Source organism: Oncorhynchus tshawytscha, linkage group LG20, assembly GCF_018296145.1.
Source record: "Oncorhynchus tshawytscha isolate Ot180627B linkage group LG20, Otsh_v2.0, whole genome shotgun sequence".
NCBI lineage: Eukaryota > Metazoa > Chordata > Actinopteri > Salmoniformes > Salmonidae > Oncorhynchus > Oncorhynchus tshawytscha.
This window is the reverse complement of record NC_056448.1, coordinates 37,262,497-37,282,484: the sequence shown is the minus strand read 5'-3', so window position 1 is coordinate 37,282,484 and position 19,988 is coordinate 37,262,497. Positions and strand designations below refer to the sequence as shown.

Below are 19,988 nucleotides of genomic sequence, written 5' to 3'. Positions count from 1 at the left end.
GGGAACCACTGATCTAGGCTAATTTTCATCCTTAATTGGACCACCTAACTATTGCCATCACCGTCATGAGTGCAGCCAGGATAGTCATGGCTAGAACAAATCCAGCTTTGGTAAATTAAGGTCAAAAGGTCATGCGTTTAGCATTTTACCTAACCGTAACACCTTTTCTCACGTAACCTAATTATCCTAACCTGCTAAGTTAATTATTCTAACCTGCTGCATAAGCACTTCTAACCATGACCCCAGGAGAGGAGAGCAACCCCAGCTAAAGCAAACTTGTGTAGGCTTGGACGGTTTCCAGGGAACCCGTTGCTATCAACAACGTGGACCATAAAACACCAAGGTCAGTTCTTTGCTCCAATCACAGATCAGCAAAGTTTTGAATCAGCCAATCACCTATCAGAATGCTAGTCTACCAGAATAATGGTGTTTTGGAGGCTTTGCCTGTTGAATGAAATGCTAGCAAGCTAAGTAAAATATATTTCACAATATACATAATCTACCATTTCGAGGAATATTTGGGTTTACACATGGTGAGTGACTTCTGATGATAATGCTACAGTAGACACTTCAACTTATTTTTAGCTAATCAATTTCTCCACATCGCAGTCTGTCTTAGCAGAAACTCGGTTTAGCAAAATAGCTAGCTAGCTAACGCTACCAGGCCATTACGTGTGGTATCTACTATATTTCATAAGCTACGTATCTATCTAGCTTGCTAGTATAATGGCTATCTAACTAACTACTTCTCTTTTGATTGACAGACAATCTCCTACTAAACAAGAATCACATCTGACAGTGAATCAACCCCACCTTGTTTGTTTACACTTGCCCCAATTTCCTTGATTTTTGATGATGTACCCAGTGAAACTGTCCCTTATTAAGGCCTGCTTTGCACCATTGACTCTGTTTCTGACAGTGCATAGTGTGGTAATGCTGGGCCACAATAGAAAGGTTGAGCTGATGAGGGAGTTATTTTGTGGCCTTTGCGTAGTTGACACACAGCTTCTTTTTTTTTACAGAAAAAAGCACTGAGAACCCGATCAATCTCACCACCCCTACATGTGCACGTGAATGAGACCACGCCTGTGCATGTGCATGTGAAGAAGAGTAGGAGCCCTGCCAGGACACCACAGGTTGGAAAAACCTTTTCAGGGGAACACTTTGAAAAGTTCATTAGATGTCCTAGTTTCCTATCAATACAGTTCTGATTCAGGGCCTGAGGTGCTGAATTGATACGAAAAGCATGGAGAATGTTTTACACTGTCTCTGAATGTATACTCTTTCTTTTATGCTATTTGATACTGTATACCATGCACTACAGTGCCTTGCGAAAGTATTCGGCCCCCTTAAACTTTGCGACCTTTTGCCACATTTCAGGCTTCAAACATAAAAATATAAAACTGTATTTTTTTGTGAAGAATCAACAACAAGTGGGACACAATCATGAAGTGGAACGACATTTATTCGATATTTCAAACTTTTTTAACAAATCAAAAACTGAAAAATTGGGCGTGCAAAATTATTCAGCCCCTTTACTTTCAGTGCAGCAAACTCTCTCCAGAAGTTCAGTGAGGATCTCTGAATGATCCAATGTTGACCTAAATGACTAATGATGATAAATACAATCCACCTGTGTGTAATCAAGTCTCCGTATAAATGCACCTGCACTGTGATAGTCTCAGAGGTCCGTTAAAAGCGCAGAGAGCATCATGAAGAACAAGGAACACACCAGGCAGGTCCGAGATACTGTTGTGAAGAAGTTTAAAGCCGGATTTGGATACAAAAAGATTTCCCAAGCTTTAAACATCCCAAGGAGCACTGTGCAAGCGATAATATTGAAATGGAAGGAGTATCAGACCACTGCAAATCTACCAAGACCTGGCCGTCCCTCTAAACTTTCAGCTCATACAAGGAGAAGACTGATCAGAGATGCAGCCAAGAGGCCCATGATCACTCTGGATGAACTGCAGAGATCTACAGCTGAGGTGGGAGACTCTGTCCATAGGACAACAATCAGTCGTATATTGCACAAATCTGGCCTTTATGGAAGAGTGGCAAGAAGAAAGCCATTTCTTAAAGATATCCATAAAAAGTGTCGTTTAAAGTTTGCCACAAGCCACCTGGGAGACACACCAAACATGTGGAAGAAGGTGCTCTGGTCAGATGAAACCAAAATTGAACTTTTTGGCAACAATGCAAAACGTTATGTTTGGCGTAAAAGCAACACAGCTCATCACCCTGAACACACCATCCCCACTGTCAAACATGGTGGTGGCAGCATCATGGTTTGGGCCTGCTTTTCTTCAGCAGGGACAGGGAAGATGGTTCAAATTGATGGGAAGATGGATGGAGCCAAATACAGGACCATTCTGGAAGAAAACCTGATGGAGTCTGCAAAAGACCTGAGACTGGGACGGAGATTTGTCTTCCAACAAGACAATGATCCAAAACATAAAGCAAAATCTACAATGGAATGGTTCAAAAATAAACATATCCAGGTGTTAGAATGGCCAAGTCAAAGTCCAGACCTGAATCCAATCGAGAATCTGTGGAAAGAACTGAAAACTGCTGTTCACAAATGCTCTCCATCCAACCTCACTGAGCTCGAGCTGTTTTGCAAGGAGGAATGGGAAAAAATTTCAGTCTCTCGATGTGCAAAACTGATAGAGACATACCCCAAGTGACTTACAGCTGTAATCGCAGCAAAAGGTGGCGCTACAAAGTATTAACTTAAGGGGGCTGAATAATTTTGCACGCCCAATTTCAGTTTTTGATTTGTTAAAAAAGTTTGAAATATCCAATAAATGTCGTTCCACTTCATGATTGTGTCCCACTTGTTGTTGATTCTTCACAAAAAAATACATTTTTATATCTTTGTTTGAAGCCTGAAATGTTGCAAAAGGTCGCAAAGTTCAAGGGGGCCGAATACTTTCGCAAGGCATTGTACATGTAAAAGCATAGTGTCTCCCTTGAGTTTTATGCTGTCTGTTTTTTAGGGTAAGACTAAAGGCGATGGAGGGAACCTGCGACCTACTGCAAAGGTCAAGACACGAGTGCCGTGGATACCGCCTGGGAAGGCCTCCATACGGGATGCCTCCTACAAATGGGAGGTCTGACATGCTATTCACTCCTTTTATCTTGTCTGTCTATCTTAATTTCCACTAATACAATGTATCCATATGCCTATTAAAGCAGTATCTTTATAAAATAACTAATTTCAAGACTATCCTATCAACGCTTTCAATAATATGTTATAAAATGGATCAAAAGAAGCAATGTTTCCAGAGTCTGTGGTCACTGAATCTATTCATGTCTCAGGGGCATACTCATCGTCTGGAGATCACACCATTACCTCAGTCTGAGATCTCCCACTCTCTGCTGCGATTTGCCGACCTCTCGTCAGAGGAGGAGGAAGTGCTGCATGGACGAATCAACCAGTACGAGAGGAAGATTGACAGCCTGATGACTGAGGTCAGCACGTTCAAAAGTGTGGTCTGTCCCTCCTGTAAAATTCTCCTTAGGACCGGATGCACAAGTTCCCCTAGTTCCCTACCTCTTGATACAACATTTATTTAATATTATAAGTGTGTGTGTATAGGTGGAGCTGCGAAGGAAGGAGCAGCTGCTGGAGCGGCAGTCTGAGAAACTTAGCGCCTCCCAGCAGGTCATCGAGGAGCAGGAGGAGGAGCTGGCCGAGGTGTGCAATGAGCTGGAGGTCACGGAGAGGGAGAACTCCCGCCTGCGCCACTCCATGGAGAAGATGCTGGACGAGAGCGACTGCACCAGCAGGTATGGACCAGACAGACGCACTTGAAACCATAGTTTATTTTAATTGACTTTGTTTTCGTAACGTTACAGCTTTAACTTATTTTCTTATTTTTGCCCTGTATTAAAAATGTACTGTATTTTATGGACAGTGTTAGTCAGAAAGTAGAGAGGGAAACAGATAGTGAGTGGCAGACAGAGAGGAAGATGGGATTCAATACCCTGTTGCCTGCAGGTTTGAGTTGTCCAGAGTTGTTATGACTGTGATGATGAGCCATGATTCTCAGACGCCTTTAACTCATTCATAGTCCTTGTAACAAAAATAAGGTCTATTTAGTAGTTCTTTATATATATATATATAACATCTGATTTATTGTCGGGAGCCAAAAGTTAAGTTATCGAGAGCCACCAGTGACTCGCGAGCCATGCAAAATATCACTGGCCTGTTATAATGTCATACAATGATATGACTACCTGTCACCCTAGACACACTCCAATTTGCTTACCGCCCCAATAGGTCCACAGACGATGCAATCGCCATCACACTGCACACTGCCCTATCCCATCTGGATAAGAGGAATATCTATGTAAGAATGCTGTTCATTGACTACACCATAGTTCCCTCCAAACTCCTCATTAAGCTTGAGACCCTGGGTTCTCGACCCCGCCCTGTGAAACTGGGTCCTGGACTTCCTGACGGGCTGCCCCCAGGTGGTGAAAGTAGGATCCTCAACACTGGGGCCCCACCAGGGTGCGTTCTCAGCCCCCTCCTGTACTCCCTGTTCACCCACAACTGCGTGGCCATGCACGCCTCCAACGTAATCATCAAGTTTGCAGATGACACAACAGTGGTAGGCTTGATTACCAACAACGACGAGACAGCCTACGGGGAGGAGGTGAGGGCCTTCGGGGGGTGGTGTCAGGAAAATAATCTCTCACTCAATGTCAGCTTCTCTTCAACCTCAGGAGGCTGAAAAAATGTGGCTTGTCATCGGAAACCCTCACTAAATTTTACAGGTGCACAATTGAGAGCATCCTGTCGGGCTGTATCACCACCTGGTACGGCAACTGCACCGCCCACAACTGCAGGGCTTTCCAGAGGGTGGTGCGGTCTGCACAACGCATCACCGGGGGCAAGCTCCCTGCCCTCCAGGACACCTACAACACCCAATGTCACAGGAAGAAAAAAATATAATCAAGGACAATAACCACCCGAGCCACTACCTGTTCACCCCGCTTCGATCCAGAAGGCGAGGTCAGTACTGGTGCATCAAAGCTGGGACAGAGAGAGTGAAAAACAGCTTCCATCTCAAGGCCATCAGATTGTTAAACAGCCACCACTAGCACAGAGAGGCGGCTGCCTACTTACAGACTTGATATCATTGGCCAATTTAATAAATGGAACACTAGTCACTTTAATTCTGCCACTTTAAGAATGTTTACATATCTTGCATTATTCATCTCATATGTTTTATACTGTATCCTTCACTATCTATTCTTTACTATCTATTGCATCTTAGCCGCTCTGTCACTGCTCATCCATATATTTTATACATATATATTCTCATCCCATTCCTTTACTAGATTGTGTGTATTAGGTTTTGTTGTGGAGTTGTTAGATATTACCTGTTAGATACTGCTGCACTGTCGGATCTAGAAGCATAAGCATTTCACTACACTCACAGTTACATCTGCTAACCATGTGTATGTGACCAATAAAATTGATTTTAAATGATGATGTGTTCTCAGTCAATTTACCTGGTCAAATAAAATCTGAGTGTACAAAACATTAATAACACTTACTCTTTCCATGACAGACTGACCAGGTGAATCTAGGTGAAAGCTATGATCCCTTATTGATGTCACTTGTTAAATCCACTTCAATCAGTGTAGGTGAAGGGGAGGAGACAGGTTAAAGAAGGATTTTTAAGCCTTGGGACAAGACAAAAGATTTAAGTGACTTTGAACGGGGTATGGTAGTAGGTGCCAGGCGTGGCAGTTTCTGTCAACAACTGCAGCGCTGCTGGGTTTTAAAGCTCAACAGTTTCCCGTGTGTATCAAGAATGGTACAACACCCAAAGGACATCCAGCCAACTTGACACAATTGTGGGAAGCATTGGAGTCAACATAGGCCAGCATCGACACCTTGTAGAGTCCAGGCGCCAACGAATTGAGGCTGTTCTGAGGGAAAAAGGGGGTGCAACTCAATATTAGGAAGGTGTTCTTAATGTTTTGTATAATTAAGCAATAAAGCCTGTGGGGGGTGTGGTAGAACCATTAGCCATATACCACAAACCCCCAAGATGCATTATTGCTATTATAAACTGGTAACCAACATAATTAGAGCAGTAAAAATAAATGTGGTATACAGTCTGATATACCACATCTGTCAGCCAATCAGCATTCAGGGCTCAAACCACCCAGTTTATAATACAACAATCTTTCCTTTCTGTGTCCCATATTCACAATCTGCAATTCCTCTGCCTCTCATATGTCTGCCTACACATCTGTCCAGACTAGAGAGGTCTATGGAGTCGATGCAGCTGGAGAAGGACACTCTGCTCAGGAAGTTGATGGAGGCTGAGATAGATGGGACAGAGGCTGCAATACAGGTGTCAGCCCTCAGAGAGACTGTCACTAAGATGAGGAGTGTCAGCACCAGTGTGAGTGACAACAGAGAGGGTTATGGGGTTCAGCACAATTTCAATTCAGGGGATGGATTGACATGCCAATTCAGACTATTTGTTATTTTCAGAGGGGATATTAGTTAACTTCCTCAGTTGACTGAATTGACCCCAACCATGCTAAGAAACCAATATATGTTTTCAAAATGCATATGGTAGGTGCAACCTCAGGATATAATGTAGGTGTTGAAATATGAAATTCTTTAATTTGGTTGGAAAAGAGGATGTCTGGGACTGAGTCTTCCCTCCTGGCGTGTCAGAAGGAGCTGCTGCTCCAGAAATTGGAGACGTTTGAGGCCACCAACCTCACGCTGTGCCACCTACTGAGGGAACCGCACGGACGTGAGGTACCGGTACATGCTTCAGGCCAGTAGAGGTCAGATTGGCCTGCAGTAGAGTAGAACTTACTTTTAGCTATAACATGCCTTGATTTAGGGCCACAACATGATTAGCAAAGATACTTTACTTACCCTGAACCCTAACCCTACTTGAACCCCTAAGTTTCAACAACTTCCAGGATGGTGAAAATGCTGACAAGATGAGGAACCAATGACTTTCAGGAGCAGGATGAGGCAGCAAGCCAATTACAACTCACAATCTCATGTTGTGGCCCGAAATAAGGCCCTCTCTTATAACTGCACTTTTACCTGTTGTGGTGGCTGTTTTTCTTGTTTGTTTTTTGAACAGCTGGAATCCACGAGGATGTCAGAACAGAAAGATGTACTTCTGAAGAGGCTGACAGACACAGAGGCAGAAAACTCGGTGTGTTTCTTTGAATAAGCCACTGTCTGTCAGCAAAATATTCCTTGAATTACGAATCACCAAAATGTCCTCTTCAAAATGGTTTGTGCTCTTGGGGCAGTTGATGAATAGAAGAAGGTCCTACTGAAGTTAATGTCTGTGTCATTCGTAACGCATACATTACACTATAAGCATATTATAAACATGGCATGTCATCACACAGAATATTGTGGTGAAACTGCAAGAGAAAGAGAGGGAGGTGAAGCAACTGACTACGCTTCTGGACACAGAGAAGGTGAAGTACAGAGGCAGTAATGTGTCTCACACACTCGCAGCGTGTTCATCAAATATTTAATTATTTGAATGATTACGATACTGTATTTTCTGTCGATGTTCCAGGAGAATGCTAAGACCACAGGCGAACTGTCTAAAGTGCTGGAGTCTACTCGGGCACAATTGCAGAGCCAGTTACACAGCAAAGAGGCTGACAACAACCGCCTTGCTGTGCAAATCAAGGTAGAGTAGAGTGACATGTTTGTTGTGTGGATTCTGTTTAGTACGCAATTCATCTTGCTCTGGAGAAGCTTAATTTTGCTATATTTACATACTTTGCCTATGCCTTATTGTAAAAGAAAAGTGAAAAGATCATTCCCACTACAAATATTTTTTCTTCTGCAGACAATTTCTTCCTGTATGTTTTTTTTCACCCTCTGCTTTCGGATTTGTCAAGAACCTGGTGCGGGCGGCCAGTCAGCAGCAGGGAGAGATGGGTCACCTGCTGGAGCAGTTGCGGGGTCTGAAACTTCAGGCGGAGGCCGACAAAGAGGACCTGAAGAGGGCCACACAGGCCCAGAAACACCGGGCTGAACGCAGCGAAGATACCGCCGGGCAGCTCAGCACCCAGCTACTGGATGTGGTAGGTGAAGGGGAGGAGAAGGTGGCCTAACTGTGTCTAATTTTTATTTTAAAAACTGACCTTGAATCAGTGCTTAGGAACAAGATATCACACAGAAGAATAGCTTGATGATTAGTCAACCTTTGTTAGTAATGGGCTAGAACAACAGCCAGATGTACCGTGTAGCACTGCGGGGCCTGGCTTAAATAATGTTCAAATCTATTGGATGATATTGTTGACTTCACAGGAGAATCAGATGGCAGAGGCCCTATCAGCAGCAGAGAACTGGCGTGGTCGCCACGCCCAGGAAATGAAGGACAAGACTCAGCTAGAGATGGAGGTCTCAGTCCTCAACAGGTGAGAGAAGCTTCAGTTGATTGACCACTTTCTCTCAAAATAAGAGGGGACACAGAATCAAGCACAATCATGAATATGTCAAATGTAAAATATAGTCAAATCAAAGTCATTGGTCGCATACGCCGTTTCGCAGATCTTATATGTTACTAGCTCCTAACAATGCAGTGAAATGCCCATGTTACTAGCTCCTAACAATGCAGTGAAATGCCCATGTTACTAGCTCCTAACAATGCAGTGAAATGCCCATCTTACTAGCTCCTAACAATGCAGTGAAATGTCAAAGAAGTACACAGATAATCCACAACCAAAAAAACAAATCAAGAATTTCTGTACTAATTCATTAAAAACCCAAATAAAACTGTAACAGTAATCCAAATGCAATCTATACATATACAGTATACTGTATACACCAGATTAATTTACACAAGATACATAATATTTACAAGAGTATGTGGACATCCCTTCAAATTTGTGGATTTGACTATTTCAGCAACACATGTTGCTGACAGGTGTATAAAATCGAGCACACAGCCATGCAATCTCCATACACAAACATTGGCAGTAGAATGGCCCGTACTGAAGAGCTCAGTGACATTCAATGTGACACCGTCATAGGATGCCACCTTTCCAACAAGTCAGTTTGTAAAATTTATGCCCTGCTAGAGCTGCCCCGGTCAACTGTAAGTGCTGTTATTGTGAATTGGAAACCTCTAGGAGCAACAACGGCTCAGCCGCGAACTGGTAGGCCACACAAGCTCACAGAAAGGGACCACCGAGTGCTGAAACTCATAGCGCTTAAAAATGGTCTGTCCTTGGTTGCAACACTCACTACCGAGTGCCAAATTGCCTCTGGAAGCAACGTTGGCAAAATAACTGTTCATCGGGAGCTTCATGAAATGGGTTTCCATGGCCAAGAAGCCGCACACAAGCCTAAGATCACCATGCGCAATGCCAAGCATCGGCTGGAGTGGTATAAAGCTCATTGGACTCTGGGGTAGTGGAAACGCATTCTCTGGAGTGATGAATCGCATATCACCATCTGGCAGTCCGAAGGACGAATCTAGGTGGATGCCAAGAGAACGCTACCTGCCCTAATGCATAGGGCCAGCTGTAAAGTTTGGTGGAGGAGGAATATGGGTCAGGGCTGTTTTTCATGGTTCGGGCTAGGCCCCTTAGTTCCAGTGAAGGGAAATATTAATGCTACAGCAAATCAAATCAAATGTTATTTGTCAAATGTGCTGAATACAAACAGGTGTAGACCTTACAGTGAAATGCTTACTTACAAGCTCTTAACCAACAGTTTTAGGTAGAGTTAAAGTGACTATGCATAGATAATAAACAGAGAGTAGCAGCAGTTTAAAAGAGGGGGGGGGGCAATGAAAATAGTCTGGATAGCCATTTGATTAGCTGTTCTGGAGTCTTATGGCTTGGGGGTAAAAGCTGTTAAGAAGTCTTTTGGACCTAGACTTGGTGCTCCGATACCGCTTGCCGTGTGGTAGCAGAGAGAACAGTCTATGACAAGGATGACATTGCCATTGTAGATGATTCTGTGCTTCCATTTTTGTAGCAACAGTTTGGGGAAGGCCCTTTCCTGTTTCAGCATGACAATGCCCCCGTGCACAAAGTGAGATCCATACAGAAATGGTTTGTTGAAATCGGTGTGGAAGAACTTGACTGGCCCATACAGAGCACTAACCTCAGCCCCATCGAACACCTTTGGGAGGAATTGGAATGTGGACTGCGAGCCAGGCCTAATCGGCCAACATCAGGGCACAACCTCACTAATGCTCTTGTGGCTGAATCGAAGCAAGTCCCCGCAGCAATGTTCCGACATCTAGTGGAAAGCCTTCCCAGACGAGTGGAGGCTGTTATAGCAGCAAAGGGTGGACCAACTCCATATTAATGCCCATGATTTTGGAATGAGATGTTCGACGAGCAGGTGTCCACATACTTTTGGTCATGTAGTGTAGACTAAGAATGATATGTAAAGCAGTAGATATATTAGAGTGTGCTACATCAAGAATCCAGTATATTAATAAATATGCTGTGTTTATAAACAATAACTAAAATATAATGTACAGTAGTAGAAATATTAGAATGAGCTATGTCAAGAATAGTGTCTTCAAATACACAGTATAAACCCCTATGGTCTAACATAAAGCCCAGCTGATGTAAATCCTTCATAATCCAATTTTTATCATCCTGCTCCACCCTGTGTGTGTGCAGCCAAATGTCAGACGTGACACAGCAGCTCCATGGGAGAGAGGACAAGGGCCGGGCCGAGAGAGAGGGGCTCCTGGACCGCCTGCACAATCTCACCACAGAGGGCACCCACGCCAGGCTACAGAACCAGAGCCTCAAGGTCAATGATGACAATGGATTAATAACACTTGAAATTTTTGGGCCAGTTTCCCGGAGACAGATTCATTTTAGTCTGGAAGTTGGACTAGAAATCGCTTTGAATGGATATTTTTCATTGGGCTTTAAAGGGGAATGTAAACACTTTAGGAAGTAAAGCTAAGCAACGTTACAGTTAGCTGACATTCTAAAGCCTAGTGTTTCCCTTCCCCTTTAATCTGTTTCTGTACCAATCCATTATGTGGTACTTTCTTCTTTTACGAGAATCCCATTTCTACCCGGTACCTAACAAATAGTACGTGTTGGTTCTGGTTTCAGTACATTTACAAAGATACAAATGTAATTCATTATTCATAGATTTAGCTAACCAGATAATAGATTACTTCATAACACCGATTTGCGGTCAGTTTATTCTGGTACACACATGTACACCGTTCTGTAACTGCAGGCTGACAGCCATGTGTGTGTTTCCCTCATTCAGGCCAGGTTATCTGCTGTGGAGGAGAAGCTGGCTCTGTCCCAGTCAGAGGTACAACAAGTCAAAGCCTCTGTGAAGCAATATGAGAGCCTGGTAGACAGCTATAAGACCCAGGTATGTACACACACACACACAAGCGCACACACACACAAGTATACGCCCACGTCGTACCCATATACATATACAAACATGCAATAATATACTAAATGAAAGAGAATTACCATAATTGCTTGACTATTAAGCGCACCTGAATATAACCTGCACCCACTGAATTATTAAAAAATATGTATTTTGTACATAAATACGCCGCACATGTCTATAAGCCGCAGGTGCCTACCGGTACATTGAAACAAATGAACTTGGTCACTATCTTCCTCCTCCTGTGCACTGAAACCACTGAAGTCATCTCCTTCGGTGTCGGAGTTGAATAGCCTCAGAATTGCTTCATCCGATGTTGGATCGTTTTCATTGTCGCCTTCGTCACTTTCATCCGGAGGCAAATACCCCGCTGAGCTCATGCGGCCCCTTCAACACGCAGCAGTCCAGCCTTTCGAAACCTGTTGATGATAGTGGATTTTTGACAATGCTCCACGCTGTCAGGACCCACTGGCAGACTTGACCATAAGATGCTCTTCGCCTGCGGCCCGTTTTGGTGAAGGATTTCTCCCCACTTGTCATCCAAGACTCCCACTGAACAAGGAGCGACACCTTAAATGCACGATTTACACTGATGTCGAGTGGCTGCAAATACTTTGGGCCATCTGCTTTTCTTCCCTCTGAAAGCCTTTGTTGTCTTTTTGCACTGAGTCAGTTCCTCACGCTGCTGTTTCCAACGACTTATCATCGACTCATTAAGGCCAAGCTCCCGTGCAGCAGCTCTCTTTCCTTTTCCAACAGCCAGATCGATCGCCTTCAACTTGAAAGCTGCATCATATGCATTTCTCTGTGTCTTTGCCATGATGAGGGTGACAAAATTACTACCGTAATCAGAATGATGGGAAGTTTGAGCTCGTTCGATTTTACATCACATTATGTGACGGTGCTCAGTTTTTTGGCGGCATGAATCTTGTGAAAGCGGGAAAAATCCATAAATTAGCCGCGTCATTGTATAAACCGCGAGGTTCAAAGCGTGGGAATAAAGTAGCGGCTTATAGTCCAGCAATTACGGTAAGCAATAAGGCCCGAGGAGGTGTGGTATATGGCCAATATACCATGGCTAAGGGCTGTTCTTATGCATGACGCAAAGCGGGGTCTGACCGTGTACCACGGGTATGACAAAACATTTATTTTTACTGCTCTAATTACAGGGGTAACCAGTTCATAATAGCAGTAAGGCACCTCGGGAGATTTGTAGTATATTACCAATATACCACGGCTAAGGGCTGTATCCAGGCACTCCGCTTTGCGTCGTGCATAAGAACAACACTTAGTAGAGGTATATAGGCCATGTACAGTTGAAGTCTGAAGTTTACATACACCTTAGCCAAATACATTTAAACTCAGTTTTTCCACAAGTCCTGACATTTAATCCGAGTAAAAATTCCCTGTCTTAGGTCAGTTAGGATCACCACTTTATTTTAAGAATGTCAAATGTCAGAATAATTGTAGAGAGAAAGATTTATTTCAGCTTTTATTTCTTTCATCACATTCCCAGTGGGTCAGACGTTTACATACACTCAATTTTGTAGCATTGCCTTTAAATTGTTTAACTTGGGTCAAACGTTTCGGGTCGCCTTCCACAAGCTTCCCACAATAAATTGGGTACATTTTGGCCCATCCTTCCTGACAGAGCTGGTGTAACTGCGTCAGGTTTGTAGGCCTCCTTGCTCGCACATGCTTTTTCAGTTCTGCCCACACATTTTCTATAGGATTGAGGTCAGGGCTTTGTGATGGCCACTCCAAAACCTTGACTTTGTTGTCCTTAAGCCATTTTGCCACAACTTTGGAAGTATGCTTGGGGTCATTGTCCATTTGGAAGACCCATTTGCGACCAAGCTTTAACTTCCTGATGTCTTGAGATTTTGCTTCAATATATCCACATAATTTTCATTCCTCATGATGCCATCTATTATGTGAAGTGCACCAGTCCCTCCTGCAGCAAAGCGCACCCACAACATGATGCTGCCACCCCCGTGCTTCATGGTTGGGATGGTGTCTTCGGCTTGCAAGCCTCACCCTTTTTCCTCCAAACATAACCGTGGTCATTATGGCCAAACAGTTCTATTTTTGTTTCATCAGACCAGAGGACATTTTTCCAAAAAGTACGATTTTTGTCCCCATGTGCATTTGCAAACCGTAGTCTGGCTTTTTTATGACGGTTTTGGAGCAGTGGCTTGCTGAGCGGCCTTTCAGTTTATGTCGATATAGGACTCGTTTTACTGTGGATAGATACTTTTGTACCGGTTTCCTCCAGCATCTTCACAAGGTCCTTTGCTGTTGTTCTGGGATTCATTTGCACTTTTTGCACCAAAGTACGTTCATCTCTAGGAGACAGAACGCGTATCCTTCCTGAGCGGTATGACGGCTGCGTGGTCTCATGCTGTTAATACTTGCGTACTATTGTTTGTACAGATGAACGTGGTACCTTCAGGCATTTGGAAATTGCTCCCAAGGATGAACCAGACTTGTGGAGGTAAAAAATAAAAAATAAAAAAGATTTTCCCATGATGTCAAGCAGAGGCACTGAGTTTGAAGGTAGGTATTGACTAAAATTATCAGAAGCTTCTAAAGCCATAACATAATTTTCTGGAATTTTTCAAGCTGTTTAAAAGCACAGTCAACTTCTGACCCAATGGAATTGTGATACAGTGAATTATAAGTGAAATAATTGTTGAGAAAATTACTTGTCATGCACAAAGTAGATGTCCTAACCGACTTGCCAAGACTATAGTTTGTTGACAAGAAATTTGTGGAGTGGTTGAAAAACAAGTTTTAATGACTCCAACCTAAGTGTATGTAAACTTCCGACTTCAACTGTACCACACCCCCCTTGTGCCTTATTGCTTAAATAAATAACTGTGTGTGTGTGTGCGTGCGTGCACTGTTCCTGGATGTCCTATGTGTGTTACTGTATCTCTGTAATGCTACCCATTGCCCATCACTCAGGTGATGAAGACGCGGGCGAAGGCGGATGAGTATTGTGCCAGGCTGGGACAAACGGAATGCGAGGCGCGGGAGGTCCGGGACCAGATGGAGAGGGAGTTGGAGGTGGTGCGTAGGGAGCTGCTGGGCCGGCTGACAGAGCTGGAGCCTCTTCCTGAGGCACTACGGCGCACCGAGGTCCTACTGGAGGAAGCTCAGGACAGGGAACACGCCCAGGAGAGACACAGCACCGAGCTGACCACTGCCCTGTCCGACCTGCGCGTGAAGGTGTGTATGTGGAGGGGGGGGCAGTGGAAAGTGTGTGTGTGTGTGTATGGGAGCTGGGAAGTGTGTGTGTGTGTGTGTGTGTGTGTGTGTGCCACCTTGGCTGACCTGAGCATGGGGTGTGTGCTGCACACAAAACTTAATGGTATGCTTCCAGACTGTGGCTTTATTGGTGTTATTAATGGTTTATTAATGGGTGGTGTGTGTGTGTCTCTCTCTAGGTGGAGCAACAAGGCACCCAGGTGGAGCTGGTGAGAGTGAAGAACTCGGTCCTGTTGGAAGAGAACAAACAGCTGCAACACCGTGTGGAGAGTCTAGAGAGGTCAGACAGTTACGGCCATTCCAGAGCATGACACTTGCAGTGACCCGCATGAATATCATTACACACTGAACAGTATGAGTTTGTATGTGTGTACAGTGTGCATGTTCCTGTGTGTGTTTGTAATATGATAACTAATATCAGGGGTGCAACTTTCGCTGGGGACGGGGGGGGACATGCATTTTTGAGCCCCCCAGTTTTGTCATTGGAATGTGATACAAAACGAGGCAACGGTGTGCTTTAGGACCATGCGGACGCCTCCGAGCGGTCGTGTAGGCTGTTTGGAGTGTTTATCCGACTATAAAAAATAAAATAATAATAATTTTAAAAGTATGTCCCCCCCACCAAAGTTGCGCCCCTGACTACAACAGTTGAAGTCTGAAGTTTACATACACTTAGGTTGGAGTCATTAAAACTCGTAAGGCCTACCTTCAAGGCCTACTTGAAGGCCTACCTTCAAACTCAGTGCCTCTTTGTTTGACCTCATGGAAAAATCTAAAGAAATCAGCCAAGACCTCAGAAGAAAAATTGTAGACCTCCACAAGTCTGGTTCATCCTTGGGAGTAATTTCCAAACACCTGAAGGTACCAGGTTCATCTGTACAAACAATAGTACGCAATTAGAAACACCATGTGACCACGCAGCCGTCATACCGCTCAGGAAGGAGACGCGTTGTGTCTCTTAGAGATGTATCTTAGAGATGAATGTACTTTAGTGCAAAAAGTGCAAATCAATCCCAGAACAACAGCAAAAGACCTTGTGAAGATGCTGGAGGAAACAGGTACAAATGTATCTATATCCACAGTAAAACGAGTCCTATATCGACATAACGTGAAAGGCCGCTCAGCAAGGAAGAAACCACTGCTCCAAAACCGCCATAAAAAAGCCAGACTACGGTTTGCAACTGCACATGGGGGCGAAGATTGTACTTTTTGGAGAAATGTCCTCCGGTCTGATGAAACAAAAATAGAACTGTTTGGCCATAATGACCATTTGTTTTGTTTGGGGGGAAAGAGGAGGCTTGCAAGCCGAAGAACACCATCCCAACTGCGAAGCACGGGTGTGGCAGCATCATGTTGTTGGGGGTGCTTTGCTGCAGGAGGGACTGGTGCACTTCACATAATAGATGGCATCATGAGAAATGAAAATGATGTGGATAAATTGAAGCAAAATCTCAAGCTTGGTCGCAAATGGGTCTTCCAATTTGGCAATGACCCCAAGCATACTTCCAAAGTTGTGGCAAAATGGCTTAAGGACAACAAAGTCAAGGTTTTGGAGTGGCCATCACAAAGCCCTGACCTCAATCCTATAGAAAATTTGTGGGCAGAACAGAAAAGCGTGTGCGAGCAAGGAGGCCTACAAACCTGACTCCGTTACACCAGCTCTGTCAGGAGGAATGAGCAAAAAAATCACCCAACTTATTCTGGGAAGCTTGTGGAAGGCGACCCAAAACGTTTGACCCAAGTTAAACAATTTAAAGGCAATGCTACCAAATACTAATTGAGTGTATGTAAACTGCTGACCCACTGGGAATGTGATGAAAGAAATAAAAGCTGAAATAAATCACTCTACTATTATTCTGACATTTCACATTCTTAAAATAGTGGTGATCCTAACTGACCTAAGACAGGGAATTTTTACTCGGATTAAATGTCAGGAATTGTGAAAAACTGAGTTTATATGTATTTGGCTATAGTGTATGTAAACCTCCGACTTCAACTGTATATCCAAAGTGACATACAGTACAGTGTTAGTGTGTGACCCCGGCAGATACATGTGACCCCCCTCTGTGTGTGTTTATGTATCCCGTGTGAGCATACCTGGGTCTTACAGCCCTCTCCTCTATCTCTCCCTTTCACCACCCTATCCCTCCCTCCCTCCCTCCTTCCCACCCTGTCTCTCCCTTACAGGAAGTTGGAGGAGGCCACCAGTCAAAACAGGGACCTGGCGGGGGTGATCGCCAAGCGGGAGGAGACCATCCACAGCAACCATCTCTGTCTGGAGGAGAAGTCCCGTGAGTGCACCCACCTGACCCGCCAGCTGGAGGAGGCTTTAGAAGACGCCCGACTGCAGGTCTGTCTGGGGCTCCTGGCTGCCTGGGGACAGGGGGAGGCTGGGGAGCAGTCATTTTCAGACAACAAAAATCTCACCACGACATCAGCTAAAATACTCTGACAATAGTTTTCTTCCCTGAGGATGTTTTATCTTTGTTGTAACAAGGTGAGAAGTCCGTTGCTCTGTCTGATGGAGTATCTCTGTCCTGGTGTATAGGTGTCCAACACCCGGGAGCGTGCGTCCACCAAAGAGCACTCCACCTAGTCCAAGGTGGTGGACCTAGAGAAACAGTTGAGCAGAACCGCCACAGAACTCACCACCCTACGCCGTAGCAAAGAGGAGGTGTGGGCGAGTGTTTTAAAAATGCACATCTCTCGTGTAAAACTCTGATTATAATCCATGATAGTCTCTAAACCTATTGTGGTCAAAGACATTGAATCACGACAATACTGACCTTACACACACAATCAGAGATCATTTCATAACTGTGTGTGTGCCCCCCCTCAGGTGGAGCGGCGTTACCAGTCGCGTCTGCAGGATGTGAAGGATCGTCTGGAGCAGTCAGACAGCATCAACAGGAGTCTGCAGAACTACGTCCAGTTCCTCAAAGCATCCTATGCCAACGTGTTCGGCGACTTAGTCCTCACCAGCTCTCTGCGGGCCCCCTCTCCTATCTGAGAGGACCATCCCCAAAGATTCTCTCAGAACACAGACACACACACCTATCCCATCTGAGGATACTCTCCCCAAACACACTTATTTATCCAGGTCCATTTTCAGAGGGCTCTTTTCATCTATATGAAATATGTGGATTTTGAGTGTGTATATGTTACAATTATACAATATCAATATGGCTATAATATATCACTTTTTTCAAGAAAGGAAAGTGCTTTTTGCAGACATTAATAGTTTACACAGTCTTCGTTTCCAGCTTGGAAAAGTACACCCAAACACACTTCAGTCCAGCTAAAACAAAAAAGGAATCATCTGTTCGGCTGAGGGACTTGGAAATAAATTTAAAAAACACTCCTTACCCCAGGACGCTTTAACTAGTGACTATCAGGGAGAATACAGAAAAAGGAGCCTTCTGTTTCTGGGTAAATCTGATACATTTATTGACAGGACAAAAAAACAATAGGCTTACGTTTAGGCATGAATCACCTTCATCAGAGCCTGACTCCCGGAAAGTCACTAGTTGAATAATATATGCCATTTAGCAGTCGCTTTTATCCAAAGCAACTTATGCGTGCATACATTTTATGTATGGGTAGCTCCGGGAATCAAATCCACAACCCTGGCATTGCTGACGCCATGCTCTACCAACTGAAGTGTGCTGGGATAAGGAATGTTTTGTGGATTTACTTCCTGCTTGTCTACAGTAATTGTTACAGTTGTCCTATAGTTGTTGATGTCCTACTAAGTCCATTATGTTTTCACCTCTACGGTTCATGATATCTCAGCAAACTGTATCATTCTTTCCTGTACCTTACTGTACAACACTATATAGCTAGCCACCCACCTAACAAATGTACTGTACCAAACCATAGCTGTCTAGCTACCCTGTCGCATAGTTGTCATATACAGCATCCGTCTATTTATCATCTTATCATGTTACGGAATTGTTCCATTGGTGCTATGATTGATTAGCCTGGTCCCAGAACTTTTTGTGCTATCATGTCAACTCCTTGTCATGTTTGGCGTGACGAGGAGCGGCATGTTGACACAAAAAGAATAGTACCCAGGCTAATGATTGGTGCTATCTGCTAACCAAGGCCATATCAATGAAACTAATGATGTAGTTTGGGTTGTTTTTACTGTTTATTTGGGTCAGTAGGAGTTGATGTGCTCTTGGCGATAATTGTAATAGTTGTACTTCTACTTTGAAATAGGATATATTTTTCATACTTTAATACAATTGTTTTATATACCTTGAAAGTGTTGAGTTACAATAAAGCAATTTAAAAGGTTATCTTTTTTTTCTGGTAATAGCTGTTGTGTCTTTGGCATCATTAAACTGAAGATGAATCTCTATCAACATTTCTCTGATTTCTGATTAAACTACTTAATCACGTAACTGTAATTAACTAGGAAGTCAGGGCACCAAGGAAAATATTCAGATTACAAAAGTTATAATTTTCCTAATATAACTTTCAGATATTTTAATATCTGATCACCTAGTCTTCTGATAAATGAATTATTCTTTACCTCACGTTAGTCTCATTCCAAACGTCGTAAATTGTTGGTTATCTGCACAAACCCAGTCTTCACTATGAGTCATCCATACATCAATTGTCTTAAAATAATTTATTTACTAAGTACTCACAGAAATGCATAACACAAACAAAGTAGATATGGTTACAAAGAAATGATAGGGGGATGTGCCCTAGTGGGCTAAACCGGTATGGTGGCTTGTTAGAGGGATAAATATAACAATTTAAATGCTAATCCTTTGCACGTGAACGCTCACTCATTTGGGAACAATTGCAATCAATATATATTTACGCTCAGTGTGTCATCAGGATCTCTGTTGAAAAGTTTGTTTTTGTTGGAGAGTTTTTTCTCTCTCGTCGTTATAGAATAGATGTTTCGGCGGTTGTTGGTCTTCGCATTCAATGATGCCGAATTCCTAGCTGAAGACTAGTAATTAATATCAGACTTGTTCTTATTCTGTCGGTGTCGATAGTCTAAGAGTTTAACCACGTGGTATGGTTAAAAGATTCAGCCATCTACTCAAACCTTAGGTTTATGGTCTCTACTCAAACCTTGGCCCTCTCGTAATAAACTGTTCTGCAACCTTTAGCCATCTTGTAATTGAGGTAAGCTCGGTCTGCTGATAGAAAACCCACGTGGGGGTTTTATTCGGGACATAGAAAAAGTCTGTCTCATGATGCCAGGTCCTGTCTGTGCCCTGGGGGCATGCTAATGACTTAGTGAAACTTTTTAGGGAATTGGAGTTTCCTTCATTGA

General features: G+C 43.6%; 1 protein-coding gene across 1 annotated transcript; it reads left to right on the top strand.

The window, feature by feature from the left end:
• Positions 1 to 416: 416 nt before the first annotated feature.
• Positions 417 to 19,050, top strand: LOC112220076 (outer dense fiber protein 2). The gene is made up of 19 exons (XM_042302618.1): positions 417 to 533; positions 1,023 to 1,136; positions 3,000 to 3,113; positions 3,322 to 3,474; positions 3,602 to 3,792; positions 6,284 to 6,431; positions 6,674 to 6,799; positions 7,140 to 7,214; positions 7,417 to 7,488; positions 7,593 to 7,709; positions 7,924 to 8,109; positions 8,336 to 8,445; positions 10,672 to 10,807; positions 11,285 to 11,395; positions 14,387 to 14,650; positions 14,869 to 14,969; positions 16,877 to 17,039; positions 17,238 to 17,363; positions 17,529 to 19,050. Exons 1-18 carry the CDS (start codon positions 531 to 533, stop codon positions 17,283 to 17,285), a joined length of 2,232 nt encoding a protein of 743 aa, XP_042158552.1. The 5' UTR covers positions 417 to 530; the 3' UTR covers positions 17,286 to 17,363; positions 17,529 to 19,050.
• Positions 19,051 to 19,988: the final 938 nt, after the last annotated feature.

Coding starts and splice junctions, on each gene's coding strand:
- LOC112220076 (XM_042302618.1), top strand. Junction 7,215..7,416: donor ACACAGAGGCAGAAAACTCG/GTGTGTTTCTTT, acceptor GTCATCACACAG/AATATTGTGGTGAAACTGCA. Junction 17,040..17,237: donor TAGAAGACGCCCGACTGCAG/GTCTGTCTGGGG, acceptor CCTGGTGTATAG/GTGTCCAACACCCGGGAGCG.